The 24663-nt window shown below is 42.3% G+C and overlaps 1 protein-coding gene and 1 pseudogene across 3 annotated transcripts in view; one reads left to right on the forward strand and one right to left on the reverse strand.

Moving 5' to 3' along the window:
* The first annotated feature begins 5021 nt into the window (after positions 1 to 5021).
* LOC137749740 (destrin pseudogene) lies at positions 5022 to 5786 on the forward strand (annotated as a pseudogene).
* A 21-nt stretch (positions 5787 to 5807) lies between these two features.
* PSPH (phosphoserine phosphatase) overlaps positions 5808 to 24663 on the reverse strand; it is a 28439-nt gene continuing 9583 nt past the window's right edge. The window contains exons 3-8 of one of the 3 annotated variants that reach the window (XM_068523948.1): positions 14350 to 14508; positions 13243 to 13377; positions 12628 to 12773; positions 11473 to 11621; positions 9302 to 9363; positions 5808 to 6587 (exon numbers count right to left, since the gene is read on the reverse strand). In XM_068523948.1, coding sequence (XP_068380049.1) covers positions 6569 to 6587; positions 9302 to 9363; positions 11473 to 11621; positions 12628 to 12773; positions 13243 to 13377; positions 14350 to 14489 — 651 coding nt within the window. In that variant the 5' untranslated portion in view covers positions 14490 to 14508 and the 3' untranslated portion in view covers positions 5808 to 6568. Of the gene's footprint in view, positions 6588 to 8864; positions 9364 to 11472; positions 11622 to 12627; positions 12774 to 13242; positions 13378 to 14349; positions 14509 to 24663 lie in introns of those variants that run through there. The other 2 variants (XM_068523947.1, XM_068523949.1) reach the window with 2 other exon arrangements.

Raw genomic sequence — 24663 nt, forward strand, 5'->3', positions numbered from 1 at the left:
AGGCTCATCGGCCGCTCTTTATGGCCACTTGGTAGGTGTTATGAGGAATGGGTGTTTGGGTACCAGTGCGTGATGGCCTGATGTTTGGGGGCTGGGACTGCCAGTGGAAGAACAGGCTGTGCTCCTTGATGGGGTACTTACCCTCCTGGGTGTTGAGTTCCTTAACCTATAAAATGGGGAGGTTGAATCCAATAGCCTTTAAGGTCCCTTCAGCTCTGAATTTCTGTAACTGGCTCTTCATGGTGGCACAGGAAGCAGTGGGAGAGAGAGGGTATAGCAAGCTCTGGCACAGAAAACCTGCAGTTTAGCACCAGCTACTCTACTGATTGATTAGATGGCTCAGAGCATGTTTGCAGCATGTGAATGAAAACTATATGAAACTGCTTTCTAAACTACTTAAAGAAAAATGGTAGAATTACTATTACTAGTAAAGGTAATCTAGCTATTCAGAACTGAAAAAAAATCGCTGGGAACCGGGAATTTTCACTTACAAAATTGCATGGACTTGTAAATGAAACAAACCCTGCAGAGGTCAGGAATCTTCTATCATACACTGGTGTATTCGGGTCCAGATAAGCAGAACCAATAGAATATCTAGATATAGATATATTTAGGGGGGGTGAGGAAGGGAAGGACTGGGAGTTTGGGATTAGCAGAGGCAAACTATCATATATAGGATGGCTAAACAACCAGGTCCTACTGTGTAGCACAGGGAACTATATTCAACATCCTGTGACAAACCATAATGAAAAGAATATGAAAAAGAATATATGTATAACTGAGTCACTCTGCTGTACAGAAGAAATTAACACAACATTGTAAATCAACTACACTTCAATAATTTGTTTTAAACATATATTTAAGCGGAGATTTATTATAGGAATTGGCTCATGCCATTATGGAAGCCAAGAAGTCCCATAGTCTGCTGTCTGCCAGCTGGAGAACCAAGAAACCCAATGGTAAGATTCTGTCCAAGTCCAAAGGCCTGAGAATCAGGGGGAACTGATGGTGTAACTCCCAGCCCAAGGTCAAAGGCCCAAGAACCAGAAGCTCCAGTATCAGAGCAAAAGGTGGGCATCCTACCTCAAAAAGAGAGTGAATTTGCCCTTCCTTCACCTTTTTGTTCCATTCATGTCCCTGACGAATGGGGTGATGTCCACCCACATTGGGGAGGGTAATGCGCTTTACCTAGTCTATTGAATCACATGCTAATCTCTTCCAGGAAAACCCTCACAGACATACCCAGAAATAAGGTTTTACCATCTGAGCATCCCTTAGGCCAGTCAAGTTGATACATAAAATTAACCATCACACTGGGCTCAAGAGCTTCCCCAAACTGCCTCATCCACCTGACTCCCCGTCCACGGGCCATTCAATATCTGGTGAGAACCGGAGTGTCCAGGTGCCAAACCGAATATGAAAGGATGATATTTTCTTTTAGAAATAGTTCACTTCTCTCTTTCTGTCTTGCTTTCTGTTCAGAAAAGCATAGAGGGGACTTCCCTGGTGATCCAGTGGTAGAGAATCCACCTTCCGATGCAGGGGATGGGGGTTTGATCCCTGGTCAGGGAACTAAGATCCCACATGCTGCAGGGCAACTAAGGTCACGTGCCTCAACCTGAAAGCCCGCGTGCCGCAACTAAGACCCAACGCAGCCAAAAATAATAAAAATAAATTAATTAAATATTTTTTAAAAAAGAAAAGAAAAGAAAGAAAAGCATAGAGCAATAAACCGACTCTAAAACGGAGTTCGGGACTTTCCTGGTGGCGCAGTGCTTGAGAATCTGCCTGGCAATGAGGGGGACACGGGTTCGATCCCTGGTCTGGGAGGATCCCACATGCCTCCGAGCAGCTAAGCCGGTGCGCCACAACTACTGAGGCTGCACTCTAGAGTCCGCAAGCCACAACCACTGAGCCCATGCGCCACAACTACTGAAGCCCGCGCGCCTAGAGCCTGTGCTCTGCAACAGAAGCCACCGCAATGAGAAGCCCGCGCACTGCAACGAAGAGTAGCCCCCACTCGCTGCAACTAGAGAAAGCCTGCACACAGCAACAAAGACCCAATGCAGCCAAAAATAAATACATAAAATAAATAAATTTTAAAAAATAAAAAATAAAATCAGCTCATATAATGAAAAAATAAAAGAGTTCTTTCAGAATACACCCTCCTCTAGAGTTCTGAGGAATTTCTGTCCTAGTTAAGTCATTGGGTTTCACAAGGCAGCAAAAAAGCCCCACACTGGGCTTTAGTCTTCATTCAACTCAACAAACGTTGAGCTTCTGTTATGTGCCAAGCACCAGGCACTTGGAAGAACATGAACAAAACATGATCCCTGCCCTTGCGAAGCTTACAGTCCAGTGAGAGGAGACTGGCAATTAAAATAAAAAACACTGTAAGTTACATGGTATGGTAGAAGTTGATAAATGCTGTAGTGGAAGAAGGCAGAATGGGTAATGGAGATCAGGAATCTGAGGGTGGGTTGGGAGGGGCGGTACGTGATATTATATACGTTTGATCAGAGTTGGCCCTGCTGAAAAGCTGAGATTTAAAATTGAAGGAGCCGGGCTTCCCTGGTGGTGCAGTGGTTGGGAGTCCACCTGCCAATGCAGGAGACACAGGTTCGTGCTTTGGTCCGGGAGGATCCCACATGCCGCGGAGCAACTAAGCCCGTGCGGCACAACTACTAAGCCTGCGCTCTAGAGCCTGCGAGCCACAACTACTGAAGCCCACATGCCTAGAGCCCGTGCTCCGCAACAAGAGAAGCCACCGCAATGGGAAGCCCGTGCACCGCAAGGAAGAGTAGCCCGCGCTCGCTGCAACTAGAGAAAAGCCCGCGCGCAGCAACAAAGACCCAACACAGCCAAAAATAAAAACAAATTTTTAAAAAATAAAGTCAGTGGGAAGTGAATGTAGACAGAGAAGAGGACCAAGGTGAGGACGAACCAGGAAGGGAGAGTGAGACACCACCAGGGAAACAGGAAGAAACTCAAGGAAGTGGGATATCATGAAAGCCAAGTAAAGAAAGTCCATCAAGGATGAGATCACTTGTGTCAAATGCTACTGCGAGGCTGGGTTGGATGAAGGCTGACAACGGATCATTAATTTAGCAACACAGTGGTCACCTGGTGACTTTTGACAGGAACATTCTATTAATAAGCTAATTTATCAAATTAACACTTTATTTTAGCAATTCTTGCCCAATTTGTCAAATTCTTTTATTAAACCCCCAGAATAGAACAAATTATATTAATTTGTCCAACTATTAATTTTCCCTGGCAATATTCAAAACTTCCAAACTCACTTTCCATTCATTGGGTATAAGTCTGGTGGTTATTACTTATATAAGCCAAATAATTTTTAATTATAGTTCATGTGATATCAGCCCTACTACTTTTCTTTTTAATTTATTTATTTATTTATTTTTATTTTTGGCTGTGTTGGGTCTTCGTTGCTGTGCACGGGCTTTCTCTAGTTGTGGTGAGTGGGCTTCTCATTGCGGTGGCTTCTCTTGTTGTGGAGCACAGGCTCTAGGTGCACAGGCTTCAGTAGTTGTGGCTCGCGGGTTCTAGAGCGCAGGCTCACTAGTTGTGGCGCATGGGCTTAGATGCTCCGCGGCATGTGGGATCTTCCCGGACCAGGGCTCGAACCCGCGTCCCCTGCATTGGCAGGCGGATTCTCAACCACTGCACCACCAGCGAAACCCACCCCTACTACTTTTTAAAAGCCCTCTTGGAACCACACTTCGCTCTCCTCCCAACTAGCACTTGACAGAATCTGCTTCTTTTCCCTTATTCTCACAGCTGCCTGTGAAATATCCTTTTCTTCAGTTCTACATTAAACTTTTAAATTTCTTATTAAATTTATACTCTCAGTTTCTGGCTGAGACATAGCAGATGTTCAATAATATGCTTGATGAGTCGACAGAAGGAAGAGAGGGAGAAAGGGAAGGAAGGGAAAAGGAAAGTATAGAGACTGTCAGTTCTGGGAATTCCCTGGTGGTCCAGTGGTTAAGACTCTGAGCTTCCACTGCAGGGGGCGCGGGTTCGATACCTGGTCGGGGAAACTAAGATCCCAGCTGCTGTTCGGCAAAAAAGAAAAAAAAAAAAATCTTTATAGAGACTGTCAGTTCTAATTGGAAAATACATGGTACTCTCAGAAAGCAGATACTGCCGTGCCTTTATTCCTACTATTTTCATATTCTAGAAATCCTTAGAAATACATTCTGCCTAGATAAGCTCCATAAAAACAATTTAAAAGGAAGACAATAAACATATACAGAAATATGTTCAGAGTTGGAAACTGTGATAAGCAAAGTACTGAACAGTCCTCTGTTAACTAGTACTAAAACTAGTACTTTTTCCAGAGTTCGGTTAACCGTTAAAAATGAAACCACTGGGGCTTCCCTGGTGGCGCAGTGGTTAAGAATCCGCCTGCCAGTGCAGGGAACACGGGTTCGAGCCTTGGTCGGGGAAGATCCCACATGCCGCAGAGCAACTAAGCCCGTGCGCCACAACTACTGAGCCTGCGCTCTAGAGCCCGCGAGCCACAACTACTGAGCCCTCGTGCCACAACTACTGAAGCCTGCATGCCTAGAGCCGGTGCTCCGCAACAAGAGAAGCCACCACAATGAGAAGCCCGTGCACTGCAACGAAGAGTAGCCCCGCTCTACGCAACTAGAGAAAGCCCGCGCGCAGCAACGAAGACCCAACGCAGCCGAAAATAAATAGATAAATAAATAAATTTTTTTAAAAAAATGAAACCACTTGTATTTTTTTGCAAAACAGGACTTCCATCGTAGGAAGTAAAATTTCATCTACTGTATTAATACATGTTAACACTTGTGGTCACAGTTCAGGGTGGATTCTCTCGGCCCCAGTAAACTGTTAACACTCTAGTAATGCTTAAGATAAGGAATGCTGTGGAAATCACTGGCCTGGGTTCCAGCTCTGAATGTGACCTTGTAGCAGTCATTAACTTCTCTGAGCTTGTTTCCTGTCTGTTAAAAATAGGGCAGTGGAGGCTAGCGGGGCTGCTGTGAGGAGGACGCTCTGCAGACTTGGTGCTCGCCGGCTCCCTCTCCGCGCTCTGCGACCGCCGCAGCGAAGATGGCCTCAGGAGTGCAAGTTGCTGATGAAGTATGTCGCATTTTTTATGACATGAAAGTTCGGAAGTGCTCCACACCAGAAGAAATCAAGAAAAGAAAGAAAGCTGTCATTTTTTGTCTCAGTGCAGACAAAAAGTGCATCATTGTAGAAGAAGGCAAAGAGATCTTGGTTGGAGATATCGGTGTAACCATAACTGATCCTTTCAAGCATTTTGTGGTAATGCTTCCTGAAAAAGATTGTCGCTGTGCTTTGTATGATGCAAGCTTCGAAACAAAGGAGTCCAGGAAAGAGGAGTTGATGTTTTTTTTGTGGGCTCCAGAACTAGCACCTCTGAAAAGTAAAATGATCTATGCAAAGCTCCAAGGATGCGATCAAAAAGAAATTTCAAGGCATAAAACATGAATGTCAAGCAAATGGGCCAGAAGACCTCAATCGGGCTTGTATTGCTGAAAAGCTAGGTGGATCCTTAATTGTAGCTTTTGAAGGATGTCCTGTGTAGACCATCACTCGGTGCCACAAACTGAAAGCTTCCGTGTTTAATGTTATCCTTTTGCTATGTAAGTAAAGCTGATACGTTTAGGCCAGGGACTCGCTGAGGGGAGCTGTCTTGTCATTTGCTAGGGTAAACTATTCCATGAACATGTGCAAATGGCCCTAAATAAATCTAAACTCTAAAGTTGTATTGGTGTGAAATTAAATTCTTACTGGACAAATGCCTGTTTTGATTAGTTGACTTGTAAAGATTTTTGTTAAGCTCATGATTTTTAATAGTGCAGTTCACAAAACAGTCCAAGGCCACATGAAGAGAATTACTGCATCTTCATTAACCTCAGCAGTTACTTTGTTTCTTTTGCTTAGAGAATTGGTCATAATCTGGTTATAATTTTGACCCAAATTCTTTTTTCTCTGTTGAGCTAAACTGAATAATGGAAAATAATTCTCCTCACAACATGTAACAGCACTAATGTACTTACTAACTACGTAAGATTCTACCAGACATGTGGTGGAGACTGCTTAGAACCAGCACTGATCTTGCACAGCACTACTTTATGCACGTAGTTGGCACACAGGAAGCAGCTCCTGTACCTGCAGCTGCTCGCTGGTCTAGTCGGGAGGCTGTTCTGAGAGTGACCTTGCATCTTGGAAATCTGGAGAATGTGCACTGTCTTGTAACAACGAATTATAATGCAAATTAGGGCTCCAGTGTAATCCACTTTGTTGATGAAAATGGTGAGGTGGTGTATTGACAGACTGGGATACCGGGATGTCTTTAATTGTGTCTCCTTCAGAACTGTGTTGCTTCTGGTACAATAAGGTTTGGAAGAACATCATGTTTACTCTGGGGCCTGGGCAAGCTTCTTAATTTCCTAGAGTAGTTTGCCGACTGTCTGAAGCGGGGAGCAGGTGTGACGGTCGACAGCCGCGGGAAGCCACGCTGAGGACACCTGGAAGTGACTGCCTTTCACATCACAGGTGTAACACTGAACAACACAGAGATGCACAAACAGTGGAATTTAGAAGTAGCAGTACTGGCTTTATGTAATAAAGGAAGCATTTAAAAAAAAAAAAAAATAGGGCAGTGATATGACCTCAGGCCTATAAGAATCACATGAGGAACATGTGAAAACACCTTAGAAAATGTGAAAATAAGCAGTGTGACTTACGGTCAGATCACTCCCCAAGTTTTCTGAACCTGATCATAAAGATTCTGAGGGTCATAGAGGCAAAAGCCACCATGCCGTGCCATCACTTACTGAGGCCGACCACTTCAATCTCTGGAATCTCTTGCTACACTCCTGCCCCAGGTCTAGAATGCTGTCCCCCGCTCTTGGGAATGGCAGCCAAGTGGGCCTCCCTAGATGTCATGGAGAAACACTTGTCTCCACTGGAAGAGAGAGCGAGAACCCAATTCTCAATTTTTTTTCTTTTTACATAACCCAATGGTCATAATCAGAATGAAAAATGGTGGGTGTCACAAGGATAGGAAGCCACATAACACTGCCACTGCTTTCTGAATCCTGTCCTGGTGTCACCACATACATAACTCCTGGGAGAGCCTTTCGGTCACTGTTTCCAGTGAGTCCAGAATTAGAAAAGCATGAAAGAGGTTAGCACAGTTCTTGGGACATTTCAAACTCACCCCTCTGACACAACAAAGAAGGGACTGTCCCTGCTGCTTTTGTGCAGCTTGTGAGAGCTGGGCAGCCTGGGGGCCAGAGGAGGGGCTGTATAATTGGTATAAAAGGTTCTCTGTGGGTATCATGATTCCTCAGCAGATCAGACTCCTCTGAGCCAAATTCAGCACGCACCCCCCCTGTGCAGGCTGCTGCCCAGTGGAGGGCAGGCTCTGAAGGCCTGGCGGTTAGAACGGACGGCACAGCATGGTGGCTTTTGCCTCTATGACCCTCAGAATCTTTATGATCAGGTTCAGAAAACTTGGGGAGTGATCTGACCACAAGTCACACTGCTTATTTTCACATTTTCCAAGGTGTTTTCACATGTTCCTCATGTGATTCTCATAGCACTGAGGTCAGATATCACTGCCCTATTTTTAACAGACAGGAAACAAGCTCATAGAAGTTGACCTGCCCACCCGGCTTGCTCCAGCTTATGCACACAGGGTGGTAGCAGAGGCTGAAACAATTTGAAGCACGCTTCACAGGCCTGGCATGCCTGGCCCTGCCCACTTTGCACCACTGAGAGTGCCAACACCGCAAAACGGCTTCGAAGAGAGCTGCCAGCGAGCACTCACAATTATGAAACAACTGCCTTGCTGTCTGGGGTCTCGGTTAAAGGTTGCCAAACTGATTTCATGGCTCTCCTACAGAAACTTTGATCTGGAAGGAAGCTTGACTCATCTGATTTGATTATTTGGCTAAATAATTATCTGACAATTTGGCCCAATTTGATTATTTGGTTAAATTATAAATTTTTCAAATGACTTCCAATGTTAAACCCTTCCGGCCTTTTCTACTTAATTATCCAATAGTATCCACTCATGGCCTGCCTCTTCCTAAACCTGTGTCTCTGTCTTCCCCCTCCCCCACCCGCCCAGCCGCTTTCCCACCAGGGAGAGAATATAATCTCCTACTTTCAAAGCATGTTCTGAAATGTCCCTTTCAAGGCGCTACTCAGAATAAACATGAACCTGGGCTTTCAGGTCCTCCCAAGTCCTCTGTAAGAAAGAAATGGTTCATATATGTTCTGAGGAGTTATTTCTTAATTCATTTAAGGGAAAATACTGATCTTCATCTGGCATAAGTAAAACTTGTTTTTAGTTCTCCTAGTTCATGTGATTATCAAATATCCATTTTTTAAGGTCAGTACTTTTGTTTAAGGCGCCATGGTTATCTTTTTAAAAAAATCTTTGTAACATTCCCTATATGACAAATACCAAGAGGTCGTAAAAGCACTTCCATCCCTCTGGCCCAGCGCTTCCCTCAGTGGCGGGGGCTGAGTGGTGGATTCACTGTGACAAGCACTCTGCCCTGTGCTCAGGAGGGTCTCGTCTCCTTGGTTCCTTGCCCAGAGGTCGTTTCTACTCAAATACTTAAATACTTGAAATACTGGATACTGAAATACACGATAGGCAGAATTAAAAATTCTACAAATCGGGAATTTTCTGGCGGTCCAGTGGTTAGGACTCCGTGCTTTCACTGCTGAGTACCTGGGTTCAACCCCTGGTTGGGGAACTAGGATCCCACAAGCTGCGTGGTGTGGCTCAAAAGAAAAAAAAAAAAAAAAATTCTACAAATCTGTTCTGATATGTGGATAAACTTTTATTTATATATAAAGGGAAAACCAATTTCACTTAAAGCTGCCTAATCCATATTTCCAATAATGAAGGTGTTTACTATCCACCTTCAAAAGGCTTCAAATAAAATATAGCTAGGAAAATACATAAAGAATTCAAATTATAAAACTCTCCAGGTAATTAAATGGTCATAATAATACCAGAACTACAGTTAAAAAAAAAAAAACCAAACCACAATGTTCTAGGAGCCCTAACTATAGTTTACTTGGAAGTACAGATAATCAGTACTAAATTTATATATTAAGTCCTAATATGCAATTGGAAGCAAACAGTATCAAACTGTATAACTTGTAAAAATTAACCTGAAGTTGTTATGAACTGTATAAAAACGGATCTTATTCTTCCAGTTCTCCCAAAAGCTCTACAAAATCAGTGATGTACCATTCCGAGTTGTCCTTTACTTGTTGCCTGATCACATTTCCTCCAAATCCAATGAAAACATCCTAAGAAGAGAACAAAAGGGAAATAGTTTAAAAGAGAGAGAAAGATACAGCAGCAGCCTAGGGCAGTAAGTGTTGTTTAAAAGAATAAACTCTGTGCAAAGAGAGGTGAGCCCAGCCTCACCTGGGGCACCTCCCTCCCCAGCTCCCTGGGAGCCTCCTTCCCCGGCTCCTGCCCCGAGAATGAATGAGTTTGACCACCACTGCTGCAGATGCATTCAGCTGGACATTGCGGGCTTCAGGAGAACTGAAGCCCTCTTAAAACCAAGACAATTGCTTACAAAAATAAAACCACACCAGGCGGTAAACATCTGAGTTCTAAACTAGGTGGCAATCACATCCAGGCCAGACAATTTCAGAGAAAGAAGATCAGAGAAAAGCCTGTGGTGCCGTGGAAATGCCCGGGGCCTGGAATCAGGACCAGAGCAGGTATCTCCCGGCTGGCGTCCTGGGTGAAACTGAGGGACCTCCCTCCCAGGAGGGCATGTGATTCTGGGCTGAAGGAGATGACAACCCCAGAGTATGTTAGCAGCACTCTACTTTCCACTGGTAGAATTATTTAAAGTTACATTGTTTCATTAATTTCTGCTCAGTGATACCTTCTTTTAGTCAATGATCTTTTTAAATGGTATTTTCTCTTTTTCTGCCAGGCTACAGACACAATATACACGAATTTAGAAGTACAAAATTCTCTTACTTGACCTTTGTCTTCATTTTTATTTTCATACCATACAAGGGGGTGGGGGGGGGGAATAACTAGATGCTTACCTTCTAGTTAAATTTAGCCTCCTTCTAACTGAGCTCCCTGCCTCTGTTGCAGCCCTTTCTGCATGCCAGCACCAACTCAGCTGTCCTAACACACTGACTTGTTCCTTCTCGGTCCAGAAGCCTTCCAGGGCTTCCCAGGACCCAAAGGTAACACCAGAGTGCCTGGTATGTGGGGTCTTCTTCTCTTGCTGAAGAGAAAGCTCACTCGTGCCTAGGACCATGCTAGTACATACTGTGCTCTGCTGCTTCCCCTCCCTCTAGAAGTTCCACACACACCCACCCCGCCAAGTCCTGCCAGGCCTCCACATGCACTCTGCTAACCGTCCTTTAGGGCCCAGGTTCCTCTGACCACCTTCCAGGGCCACACACCTGCACGCACACCACTTTCTCTTGGCTCAGTCAGGCTGTATCATTTTCTGACTGGTAGGGTCATCTGGAATTTGTAAGTTTGCTCTTTCTGGACACCGGGATCGGGGGCCCCCTGAGAGAACCCTGCATTTTATGTCTTGTACTCATTCAACTAGCCCGGCGTTCACTACTTAGTCAACCCCAACATCGGCTATAAATCGTCTAAGAATGTGTTATCTCGAACTGACTCAAGTAGTGTTAGAAGGATCCCAAAAGATTCTTTAACCACGAATGCTTAATCATTGACAGAGAAAGATGCTATTTTTAGAACTCAGGAAACTAGGTAGTAAAACGGTCACCACTGTATTTTTGGTTCAGTTTTTCTTAAGTTAGAACAAGACAATATAGTCAAAGTCGTACGTGAAATGGACATGTGATAGATAAGATATTGGCTATATAGCACTTGTTTCCTGTTAGCCTCAGAAAACAATGTTAATTCAGAAGAATAAAATGCTCTAATATGGGCGTGGTATCAAACCTCCCTGAGCCTCAGTTCCCTGATCAGTAAAAAGGAGAAGATAATACTTTTACCTCACAGGGCTGTTATGAGGATTAAATGAGATAACGTATGAGGAAATAGTTTATCAAATATAAAACAACATTAAAATTTTGGTTATAGTATAAGAGCTGCATTATTTGTGGAAATGAAGCCAAACCTTGTTGAGCACATACTTGGGCTAAGAGGTGGCAGCCATCCTCCAGGGACAAGGGGTCTTTGGAAGTTTTAAAAGGTTTTTAAGCTCCTTATTTGCAACCTTCCTTAGGTTTGCAAAAAGCCAATTAATATATTGAGATTGAATTTGTTTTATTTATTTTGGTTTTTTATTTTAGGCTGATACAGGTTTTTGTTTAACTCTCACAAATTGTACTGAGTTCTAAGTCAGCTGTCAACAGTAAAAGTACAACCGCAAAAAAATTAGTACACTTAATACATACAGCAGGAGGACAGGCTTCCATGTCTGTGGCTCCATCTCCAATCATGACTATTTTCTTAAAATGAAATTTTTCCTTTAAAAGTTTAATAACTTTTCCTTTCCCACCAGATTCGGCTGTTGGCTGCATCTCATCAAAACCTGCATATTCACCTTAAAAGAGCCATTAAAACAGTGTTAAAGATCCACAGGATTGTATCAGTAGGGCCAGCCTTTTGCATAGATGATAGCCTCACCTTCATGTCACTCACAAAGCTAAAAACGGCCTTCAGTAAAGTGACACAGCCTGGACTTCCACACTTATTCCTCAGAATGAACAAGCTTTGCTTTTAAATTACAAATACCTCTTGTCAAGGTTACTCCTTTAGATGATAAACATCTTGGGGTAAATTAATTTTATCCTCTAAGCTTCCAGTGTCATAATTCTCAAAACTTGTTGAGGTGGCAGAACACCATGAAATAGTAATATATTAATTTAAAACATGTTAATATACAATTTCATCTAAGAAGAGATTACAATTTATATTTGATGGATTATTTCCATTCTTACAGTGATTACCGCACTTATCTCTACTTTTTTTTTTAATGATTTCTATCTATAGACCCTTAAAAAGTATTCTATTAACACATTTAATTTTTTTTTAATTAATATTATTTGGTTTTAAGAATGTCAGCCACCCCTTGACATAACTGGAGACATCTTGAGATGACAGAAAACTACAGCTGTGGCTCTGTGATGGTCCAGAGAGGGGCCAGGAGGTGCCTCCAAAGGCAGCTAAAGTGCAGCGACTTGCTCACAAATTAACTCTCCTTCCTGAGTCTAAATTGATTCAGATACATGAGAGCTTTCATAGAACTGAAGTATGATGCATAACAAAATAAGTCACGTGGGTTACATAGGAACTAACATTTTACTAAGTACAGACATTTATATACAGATAGACGATTATATGGATACTGAAGGTAGGAGAGATGATGACCTAAGTCTATTTTGCAGGGCAAACGATACCAAGGTGCAAAAGACATCATAAAGAAAATCCTTTATCGCAGCATTTAACTCTGATGCCACCTTGCTTGAGCTGCGTTCCAACAGACATTTCCTAGGATACTGAACACTAAAACTGATAAGAAGGAGAAAACGTTACTATTAAAGACTTACCATTAAAGTAGAATTTCAGCCTGTTGGCAAAGACATTGGTTGGTGGGATGTTGAGCTTTGAAGCAACATGTTCCACAATGCTCCTAAAGCCTCCAGATATTAGAAAAACCTGAACATTTCGCTCTTGTAGGCGACTTACTAGCTCCCTGAAAAAATAAAAACAAAAAACATATAAAATACCAAATGCTGATTAATATAAAAGAGAAAACATGAAACATGAAAAGGAAACTCAAATATATTTTTTTCTCCAGATGCATTTGCCCAAGGTACATCAGATGAGGTATATTGCCTAATGAATTAATGTTTTATATATGTTTTTCTAAAAGCACTTAGAAATTAGTGGGTGGGGCTTGACCGCTTTAGGAAACCATTCCACAACTCTATTCTGCCCATGGACCCAGAAACACAAGAAGAGGAGGAGGCTTGGGCTCTCCGTGGGGAGAGAGGGAGGGCAGACGTGGGCAGGACCAACTAGCAGACAAGACCATATACAAGTACCGAAGGAACCACAAAGAAGGGAGCTCTAAAGTAATGGTGAGATACCCTCAGGAGGACGTGCCCCCAAATGCAGGTGCTGATAGGGAGACAGTGTACCCAGACCAGGGAGCCCCTTACCTTATGCCGGGGGTCAGGTGTGGTGGGTGCTCTGCTATGAGCCTTTGCACCTGTTCCCTGGAGGGCTGGATCAGAGCTAAGCGCTCTGTGAGGGCAGCCTTGAAAGGCACTGCCCCGCCCATGGCTCGCCGTGTCCTAGGAGGAAGACCCAAAAATCAGGCCAGCCAAGTGCTGTCTTCGAAGTTTACACGTCTACCCTCCCCAGCTCCTCACAAGGTCCACGCACAAGGAAGGTGCCCCACCGTACAACAGACGTGGTACGTGGCCATGGGAGTGAGTGAGGCCTGGGATAAACTATTGAAGGTTTGCTTGAGAATCACGTTAATATTTTGAAGCCAAAATAGCCTAAGTCTATTTTGCAGAGCAAACGATACCAAGGTGCAAAAGACATCAGTAAAGAGAATCCTTTATCCTTTGCATCCACAAATACACCCTCCAGTGAGCTAAGAAAACCACATATACTATCCACAGGTACCTGCCTTGGAAGCTGTGAGCGTTTGTAAACCAAGAAAGAAACCAGAGGCCAGGGACTCTTGCATCAAAGGAAGCTGAACATGAAATGGTCCATGACCTAGTGACTGCAGGCGGCACGGGGGTGGGGGGGGGCAGGAGGGAGGGAGGGACTCTCATCCAGGCACCCATGGAGAGACTCTGAACCATAACTAGCTTTCTAGCAAACCACTAAGGCCACACTTTCAACCATGACACAAAGCACTGGACCCCTGGAGACCCCCCAGGTCATCTTCTTTGGTTACTTATCGTCATCGTTCCCCTGACCAAGCTGGACCCCTGGAGACCCCCCAGGTCATCTTCTTTGGTTACTTATCGTCATCGTTCCCCTGACCAAGCTAAGGTCGTTCCCCTGACCAAGTTTTGTCAGAGGCAACCATATATTTTTTTGCCATAAATATTTGTATAAATGGATGGTTGGATGATGTGCATTACCAAATTCAGCTCTCAGTGGCGGAGGAAAAAGCCTAGTGCCCATGTTTCATAGGCAGGGACTAAGATCAGGGAATTGTGGCTCTGGTCCTGCATGTCATCCAAAAGTCACTCTTCTTTTGCAATTCTTTATCATTTCGTAAGGTGAATGAATACTGTTCTTACATTTCTGACACAGCATCCTCAACTCCACAGAATTTGGCCAGCTCATCAATTCCTTCTTCCCTGATGACTGTGCTGTCAACATCAAAGCACACTGCATCAGCTGAACAGAAAAGTTTCCTCAGCTCTGAATGGGAGACCATCTTGGGAAGAATTCTCCTCCTACAACAGAAAAAGATAAATATAGTTAAAGACATAAAATAGAGTCATAAAAAGGTCTAATTTTGCCTACGACTGTCAATATATTTTAATTTGTATCCAAGTCAGTGTAGCCCATATAAGCATGCCCTCATGGAGTCATTCATTTTTTTTTTTTTTTAACACAAATTAAGCATCTTCTAAATGTCAGGCTCTGGGGTTACAAAGATTAGTGGGACCCAAACTCTGCTCCCAAGAATTGTCTAGTGAAGGTACCAACTTATAAATATATTTGATGTTCAACCAATATTCAAGGACTTTTGACCTAACAGAGCAATAAGGCAAGGGCTACAATGGAAATGTGCATAAGTTACCGTGAGCACACAGAGGAAATGTTGAACCTTGTCTATGAAACAGGGCTTCCAAGAAGTACAGGCACTAAGCTGAATCTTGCAGAGTAAGTGGCCCTCTGAGTGGGTTCTCAAAGGGCAGGGTATCAATTTGGAGTGTGCTGGGAATTAGCAGGGAGGGAGACGGCAGCAAGGAGAGAGGGTAATGTTGGCAGAGGGAAGAGCGAGGGCAAAGGTAACGCAGCCGAAGGATGGATGACGTGCTGGAAGCTGCCCAACAGCCCAGTCCAGCTGCCAGGCAGTGCACGGGGAGTTAGTGCGGGCCGGGCTAAGGAGTTTGGATTTTAACTTCTAGCTAATGGGAAACCTTGCTTTCCACCTCAGAAGAGAAGTCAGAGCTACACACACACGTGTTAGTCTCTGGTGCAGAGGTGGTAACTGAAGTCACAGCCTGATGGAAGTCACCAGGGAGAGTGGAAAAAGGGAGAAAGAAGAGGCGTGAGGACAGAGCGCAGGAATGGGACATTCAAGTCAGGAGCCTGAGAAGGAAAATGAGAGGGAGAGGTCATGGGAAGAAACTCTGGGAGACCACAGTGCTGCAGAAGCTATGGAGGATAGTTTCAAAAGAATTTTGAGTATTTCTTTCTTTCTTTTTTTTTTTTTTTTTTAAGAAAATCACTGGACTAGAATCGTGGACGTGAACTAGATCCTAGAGGTCACCCAGACCACTCACCCATCAAAGAGACTAATATGTCATGTACAACGCCACACGGACAATGCAAATCAGCATAAACAGTGGCTGAAAACAGACTCAAAGGAGTCGGGCCAACCCACTTTGTAACTGATTTCAAACCAATGCATTTGGGGCTTCTCTGGTGGTGCAGTGGTTAAGAATCTGCCTGTCAATGCAAGGGACATGGGTTCGAGCCCTGGCCTGAAAAGATCCCACATGCCGCAGAGCCACTAAGCCCATGTGCCACAACTACTGAGCCTGAGCTCTAGAGCCCACAAGCCACAACTACTGAGCCCACATGCCACAACTACTGAAGCCTACGCACCTAGAGCCCACGCTCCGCAACAAGAGAAGCCACGACAATGAGAAACCCGTGCACCGCAACAAAGAGTAACCCCCGCTCACCACAACTAGAGAAAGCCCGCACACAACAACAAAGACCCAACACAGCCACAAATAAATAAATAAATAAATAAATAAATAAAAAACCAATGCATTTGGCAGAATGATCTGGTTCAAAGTTGACCTGGAAAAAAAACTCTTTTAAGCCAGGGGTCAGCAAACTACAGCCAGTAGGCCAAATCCAGCCTGCCACTTATCTTTGTACAGCCTACGAAGAATGATTTTTTTACCTTTTAAGTAGCTGGAAAAAATAGAAGAATAATATTTTGTGAAACATGAAAATTACATAAAATTCAAAATTCAGTGTCCAAAATAAAGTGTTATTGGAACACAGCCATGTTCATCATTTATGTGTCTATAGCAACTTCCCCACTACAACAGACAAGTTGAGTAGCTGCATCAGAGACTGTACAGCCTGCAAAGCCTGAGATATTTACTATCTGGCCCTTTACAAAAAAAAATTGTTGATCCTTGTTTGACCCCTTACAAGAGAGATCTCCAAACAGGAAATGTGAGTTTCATTAGAGACCCAATAAAAATAGGCAAGGGAGGGTAAACTAATGAATCCAGTTAGATAACAGAATCTTAAACTCTGCACTAACATTACCAACCTAAATGTGAATAAGTCTCCATTCAACAGAAAACTATTCTTAAAAAACATGAATACTAAACACATCTGCTACTGGTTATCAACAATCTGTTTTTGCCCCCAGCATCACGCTCTTGTTCAAGCTGATCCCTCAACTTAGAGGACTGACTTCCCAGGTTCACAGTTCATCGGCTCTTTGAGGCTAAGCTCCTTTGCTGGTCGGTTCTCTTCTGTTCTCTTAATGTTGCAATGGCCCATGGTCCGTCCTTGGTCTTCTCTACCTATACTCACTCCCTAGATGAATTAATTCATCCAGGCTCATGGCTTTAAATGCTGTCTCTATGACAGTAACTCCCAAACGTACACCTGCAGCTCAGTTTTCTCTCCCAAACTCTAAACTCCAACTACCTACCTGACTTCCACTCAGATGTTTGGTAAACATCCCAAACTTAATATGCCCAAAACTGAACTCCCGCTCTTCCCTCCCCCCAGAAAACTGTCATTCTTGCAGCCTTCCTTCTCTCCCTTGATGGCAACTCCATTCTTTAGTCACCCTTGACATTTCTCTTTCTCTCAAATCCCACATCCAATCTTTCAGGAAATGCTGTTGGTTCTGCCTTTAAGCTCTAACTAAAACATGACCACTTCTCACCACATCCACTGCTATCGTTCTAGCTTGAGTCACCAATGTTTCTTGGCAAGATTATACCAAAAGCCTCCTAAAAGGTCCCCACCCCAGTATTTGCTCTCGACATAACAGCCAGAGAATCACTGTAAGCTATAAGCAAATCATGCTACACTTCTGGCTCAAAATCTTCACTGGCTCCTCATTTTACTAAAAGTAAAAACCAAAGTTCTTATGATTACCTAGAAGGTCTGCCCCCCAATTCTGGCACCACCACCACCATACCCTCCCCATTACCTCTCTGGCCTCATTTTCAACTCCTCTCCCCCTTGTTCACTCTGCTCCAGCCTCGCTGGTCCTCCTGCTGCTCTGCAAATACACCAGGCAGACTCCCCACTTAGGGCCTTTGCTCCAGCTGTGCCCTCGGAGGGAAGGCTCTTCACGCGAATATCCACTTGGCCAATTCCCTTGGCAAGAGTTTGCCCAAATGTCAACCTGACCACCCTATTTACCACTGTAACCCTCCCTCCCTAACCTTACCCCCAACATTACTAACCTCTCTCACGATGCCCTACTTCTTTTTTCTGTAACATCTCTCATCTTCTAACACACTATAAAACTTATGTTTATTATGTGTTGTCTATCTGTTCCCATTAGGATATAAACTTCACAAGAGTAGGATCTTTATCAGCTTTGTTCACTGCTGGATCCTTAGGACTGAGAACAGTATTTGGCACACAGTAGGACTCAGTAATATCTGTTGAATTAAGTGAATGAATAAAGCTCAAATGCCATCTTCACTATTAAGTCCTCCCTGATTCCCCTGAGCTGGAAAAAAATCTCTCCCCAGAACTTCCACAGTACTTCATGTAGATCTGTTTTTTTAAGATATGGAATTCATAATATTCCAACTTATCTTAAATTGATTTATGTGCATAGCACCTCCACTCTTGGATCGCAAGCTCTTTATACTAAGATCCAAAATTTTCCAAAACACCTATTGTTTTGAACCTCTTTTGAGTAGATGCTCAATTAATTCTGAAGGTTGAATGAATAAATAAATGATAAAATTGTGAATTACATACCCACAACTAACCATTTTTTTAACTTTTTATTGTGGCAAATTTCAAATGCATACAAAAATAGAAAGTATGAATACATGAACTCCATGTATTTATCATCCTGCTTCAACAATCATAGCAAATCTTGCTTCATCAACCCCACTATAAAAGGTTCTGCACCCCAATTCCAACATTGGGAGGGTAGGGCTCCCACACTACCAAGCAATTCTCGGACACCAGCAGGGTATCCTACATTTCAACTCAATTCCAACACTATCTACCCATAGGAAGAGCATCAGATTCCACAGGTCAAGGGTTCAGTCCCACAAGACTGACCCCACTCCACCCCTGACACACATACACACACACACACACACACATTTCAGATGCCAGTCACAAGTCCACAAGTCCAGATTATCACCTGTGCTTCTGACTGACCGGCTATAGACTGGAGGTTCCAACAACCCCCTCCTTGGGTTTGATTAATTTGTTAGAGTGACTCACAGAACTTTACTAGATTTATTCTAAAAGGATATACCTCAGGAACAGCAGATGAAAGAAATGTACAGGGCAAGGTATGTGGAAAGGGGCATGGAGCTTCCATGCCCTCTCCAGGCATGCCGTTCTCCCCAAATTTCCATGTGTTCACCAACCTAGAAGTTCTTTGAACCCCATCCTTTTCGGTTTTTATGGAAGACTCATTACAAGGGCATAAATGATTAAATCGTTGGTCATTGGTGACTAAGCTCAGCCTCCAGCCTCTCCTCCCTCCCCAGAGGTCAGGGCAGTGGGACCAAAAGTTCCAACCCTCTAATCACATGGTTGGCTCTCATGGCAAACAGCCCCCATCCTTAGGTGGGTCCAAAAGTCACCTCATTAACATAAGAGACATCTTTATCCCTCTCATCACAGGAAATTCCAAGGGTTTTAGGAGCTCTGTGCCAGAAATGGGACAGGACCAAATATATGTTTATTACAAATCGCAATGTCACACCCACTCACTTCCACCTTTGAGATAAATCTGATTTATCTCAAAGCAAATCATATCATTTCATACAAAAATATTTCAGTATGTATTTTTTAAAGGTAAAGACATTTTTTTTAACATAGTCATTTGCACTTAAATTTTAACTATACTGCTGTGCCTGCCTGTGTTCAGGTTTGGCTGCTGAGGACTGAAGAATCAAATCAGGTTAATCACATCAGACCTCATGATGCCCTTGCTCATCCATTCCTCACCATTAGCATATAAATTAACAAAATGTCTCTGTTATTCATTTATGCCCTTCATGATTTGAGTCCTATTTCACCAATATATTCCCCATTGCTCTTCTCCCCCCACATACACTCACATACACACACCCACACCTTATGCTCAAGGAATACAGAGGACTTCTTGTTCCTTAAACATGTCATGATTTTTTAGTTCTCTGTACCTTTGCAGATGCTGTTCCCTCTGCCTGAAATTACCTAATTACTCATGTCTAATGGGAAAATCCCTATTTATTCTTCAAGGTTCAGATTAAATTATTTTCCCTGTACTAGCTCCTTCATAACCCCCTCAGAGAATTAATTAATCACTCCCACTCCCTTCCTAGAATGTGAGTTCCTTCAGGGTAGGGACCTTGACTGAATTATCTTTCTGTTTCCAGCACAGTGAGTGCTAAAATTAAATGTTTCATGAATTAGAGTTGAATCTAAGCAGTTACTGAGAACACAGAATCGAGTAGATTACTATTGTCAATAAAACAATTCCAATTTAGTGTGCTATTACCCTAAAATTAAAATCCTTAACAAGCAATGATGGCTATAACAGAGAAACAGAATCAATATCATATATTGTGAAGTTGGAAGGAAACTCAAAGCCATTATCTGGGGCTAGTCCCATGCCTTTCTGCAGGAACAATATTAATACATCCATTTCACAGATTAACTAATAGAGGTATAAGGAAGTTAAATGCTTTACCCAAGGTCATACAGCTCCTAAATGATGGCCAAAGAACTGAAACTTGGGTCTCAAATGCACAGAGACAACATAAAAGAGGTGGATAAATTAAGCAGAATTAAATAAGGTTAGACATTGTTAAGAACGTAACGTGGGGACTTCCCCGGTGGTGCAGTGGTTAAGAATCTGCCTGCCAATGCAGGGGACATGGGTTTGACCCCCGGTCCGGGAAGATGCCACATGCCACAGGAGCAACTAAGCCTGTGTGCCACAACTACTGAGCCCATGCGCCTAGAACCCGTGCTCCACAACAAGAGAAGCCACCACAATGAGAAGCCCACGCACTGCAATGATGCAACTAGAGAAACCCTGCGTGCATCAATGAAAACCCAACACAACGAAAGAAAGAAAGAAAGGGAGGGAGGGAGGAAGGGAGGGAGGGAGGGAGGGAGGAAGGAAGGAAGGAAGGAAGGAAGAAAGAAAGAAAGAGTAATGTGGACCCAGGAAATGTCAAAGACTTTCAGCAAGAATTCAGACTATCCTCCAAAGAAGACATACATATGGCCAACAGGCAGGTGAAAAGATTCTCAACATTGCTAATTATTAGAGAAATAGTGAAAGAAGAAAGTCTGCCCATTCTTTGGGAGACCAGCAGATAGAAACAAGTTTCATAAATTGTCAAATTCCCACCAAGCCAGGGAACTCCAAGGAGCTCCATATCCCACTCTCTGTGCCTGAGAAACACCCATTTGGCTCTGGTCCAGCGGGAATTAACCTAATATTACATGGCTAAGCAGGCTCACTATAAAAGCCTAGAAGACAGAAGTCTATCAGCAGAGAAGCAGTGCTTAATGCAGTGCAGTTCCACTGAGCATGGAGAATGAGCCATTTGTAAATGGAGAGAAAGCCAGCAACAGACAAACAAATGATGTTAGAGGACCTAAAATGAGATAAATGGAATGGGCTAAAGAACCTTATAAGAGAATGTACAGGAGGCGACATTCACAGAAAGATAGACAAGATGAAAAGGCAGAGGGCTATGTACCAGATGAAGGAACAAGATAAAACCCCAGAAAAACAACTAAATGAAGTGGAGATAGGCAACCTTCCAGAAAAAGAATTCAGAATAATGATAGTGAAGATGATCCAGGACCTCGGAAAAAAAATGGAGGCAAAGATCGAGAAGATGCAAGAAATGTTTAACAAAGACCTAGAAGAATTAAAGAACAGACAAACAGAGATGACCAATACAATAACTGAAATGAAAACTACACTAGAAGGAATCAATAGCAGAATAACTGAGGCAGAAGAACGGATATGTGACCTGGAAGACAGAGTGGTGGAATTCACTGCCATGGAACAGAATAAAGAAAAAAGAATGAAAAGAAATGAAGACAGCCTAAGAGACCTCTGGGACAACATTAAATGCAACAACGTTCGCATTATAGGGGTCCCAGAAGGAGAAGAGAAAGGACCCAAGAAAATATCTGAAGAGATTATAGTCGAAAACTTCCCTAACATGGGAAAGGAAATAGCTACCCAAGTCCAGGAAGCGCAGAGAGTCCCATACAGGATAAACCCAAGGAGAAACACGCCAAGACACATAGTAATCAAACTGGCAAAAATTAAAGACAAAGAAAAATTACTGAAAGCAGCAAGGGAAAACCGACAAATAACATACAAGGGAACTCCCATAAGGTTAACAGCTGATTTCTCAGCAGAAACTCTACAAGCCAGAAGGGAGTGGTATGATATACTTAAAGTGATGAAAGGGAAGAACCTACAACCAAGATCACTCTACCCAGCAAGGATCTCATTCAGATTCGATGGAGAAATCAAAAGCTTTACAGACAAGCAAAAGCTAAGAGAATTCAGCACCACCAAACCAGCTCTACAACAAATGCTAAAGGAACTTCTCTAAGTGGGAAACAAAAGAGAAGAAAAGGACCTAAAAAAACAAAACAATTAAGAAAATGGTCATAGGAACATACATATCAATAATTACCTTAAACGTGAATGGATTAAATGCTCCAAACAAAAGACACAGGCTTGCTGAATGGATACAAAAACAAGACCCATATATATGCGGTATACAAGAGACCCACTTCAGAGCTAGGGACACATACAGACTGAAAGCGAGGGGATGGAAAAAGATATTCCATGCAAATGGAAATCAAAAGAAAGCTGGAGTAGCAATACTCATATTAGATAAAATAGACTTTAAAATAAAGAATGTTACAAGAGACAAGGAAGGACACTACATAATGATCAACGGACCAATCCACGAAGAAGATATAACAATTATAAATATATATGCACCCAACATAGGAGCACCTCAATACATAAGGCAACTGCTAACAGCCATAAAAGAGGAAATCGACAGTAACCCAATAATAGTGAGGGAATTTAACACCTCACTTACACCAATGGACAGATCATCCAAAATGAAAATAAATAAGGAAACAGAAGCTTTAAATGACACAATAGACCAGATAGATTTAATTGATATTTATAGGACATTCCATCCCAAAACAGCAGATTACACTTTCTTCTCAAGTGCGCACGGAACATTCTCCAGGATAGATCACATCTTGGGTCACAAATCAAGCCTCAGTAAATTTAAGAAAACTGAAATCATATCAAGCATCTTTTCTGATGACAATGCTATGAGATTAGAAATGAATTACAGGGAAAAAAACGTAAAAAACACAAACACATGGAGGCTAAACAATACGTTACTAAATATCCAAGAGATCACTGAAGAAATCAAAGAGGAAATCAAAAAGTACCTAGAGACAAATGATAATGAAAACACGATGATCCAAAACCTATGGGATGCATCAAAAGCAGCTCTAAGAGGGAAGTTTATAGCTATACAAGCCTACCTTGAGAAACAAGAAAAGTCTCAAATAAACAATCTAACCTTACATCTAAAGGAACTAGAGAAAGAAGAACAAACAAAACCCAAAGTGAGAAGAAGGAAAGAAATCATAAAGATCAGAGCAGAAATAAATGAAATAGAAACAAAGAAAACAATAGCAAAGATCAATAAAACTAAAAGCTGGTTCTTTGAGAAGATAAACAAAATTGATAAACCATTAGCCAGACTTATCAAGAAAAAGAGGAGAGGACTCAAATCAATAAAATTAGAAATGAAAAAGGAGAAGTTACAACAGACACCGCAGAAATACAAAGCATCCTAAGAGACTACTACAAGCAACTCTATGCCAATAAAATGGACAACCTGGAAGAAATGGACAAATTCTTAGAAAGGTATAACCTTCCAAGACTGAACCAGGAAGAAACAGAAAATATGAACAGACCAATCACAAGTAATGAAATTGAAACTGTGATTAAAAATCTTCCAACAAACAAAAGTCCAGGACCAGATGGCTTCACAGGCAAATTCTATCAAACATTTAGAGAAGAGCTAACACCCATCCTTCTCAAACTCTTCCAAAAAATTGCAGAGGAAGGAACACTCCCAAACCCATTCTATGGGGCCACCATCACCCTGATACCAAAACCAGATAAAGATACTACAAAAAAAGAAAATTACAGACCAATACCACTGATGAATATAGATGCAAAAATCCTCAACAAAATACTAGCAAACAGAATCCAACAACACATTAAAAGGATCATACACCACGATCAAGTGGGATTTATCCCAGGGAAGCAAGGATTCTTCAATATACGCAAATCAATCAATGTGATACACCATATTAACAAATTGAAGAATAAAAACCATATGATCATCTCAATAGATGCAGAAAAAGCTTTTGACAAAATTCAACACCCATTTCTGATAAAAACTCTCCAGAAAGTGGGCACAGAGGGAACCTACCTCAACATAATAAAGGTCATATACAACAAACCCACAGCAAACATCATTCTCAATGGTGAAAAACTGAAAGCATTTCCTCTAAGATCAGGAACAAGACAAGGATGTCCACTCTCACCACTATTATTCAACATAGTTTTGGAAGTCCTAGCCACAGCAATCAGAGAAGAAAAAGGAATAAAAGGAATACAAATTAGAAAAGAAGAAGTAAAACTGTCACTGTTTGCAGATGACATGATACTATACATAGAGAATCCTAAAAATGCCATCAGGAAACTACTAGAGCTAATCAATGAATTTGGTAAAGTTGCAGGATACAAAATTAATGCAAGAAATCTCTTGCATTCCTATACACTAATGATGAAAAATCTGAAACAGAAATTAAGGAAACACTCCTATTTACCACTGCAACAAAAAGAATAAAATACCTAGGAATAAACCTACCTAGGGAGACAAAAGACCTGTATGCAGAAAACTGTAAGACACTGATGAAAGAAATTAAAGATGATACCAACAGATGGAGAGATATACCATGTTCTTGGATTGGAAGAATCAATATTGTGAAAATGACTATACTACCCAAAGTAATCTACAGATTCAACGCAATCCCTATCAAATTACCAATGGCAT

This window comes from Eschrichtius robustus, chromosome 16, assembly GCF_028021215.1.
Source record: "Eschrichtius robustus isolate mEscRob2 chromosome 16, mEscRob2.pri, whole genome shotgun sequence".
Lineage (NCBI taxonomy): Eukaryota > Metazoa > Chordata > Mammalia > Artiodactyla > Eschrichtiidae > Eschrichtius > Eschrichtius robustus.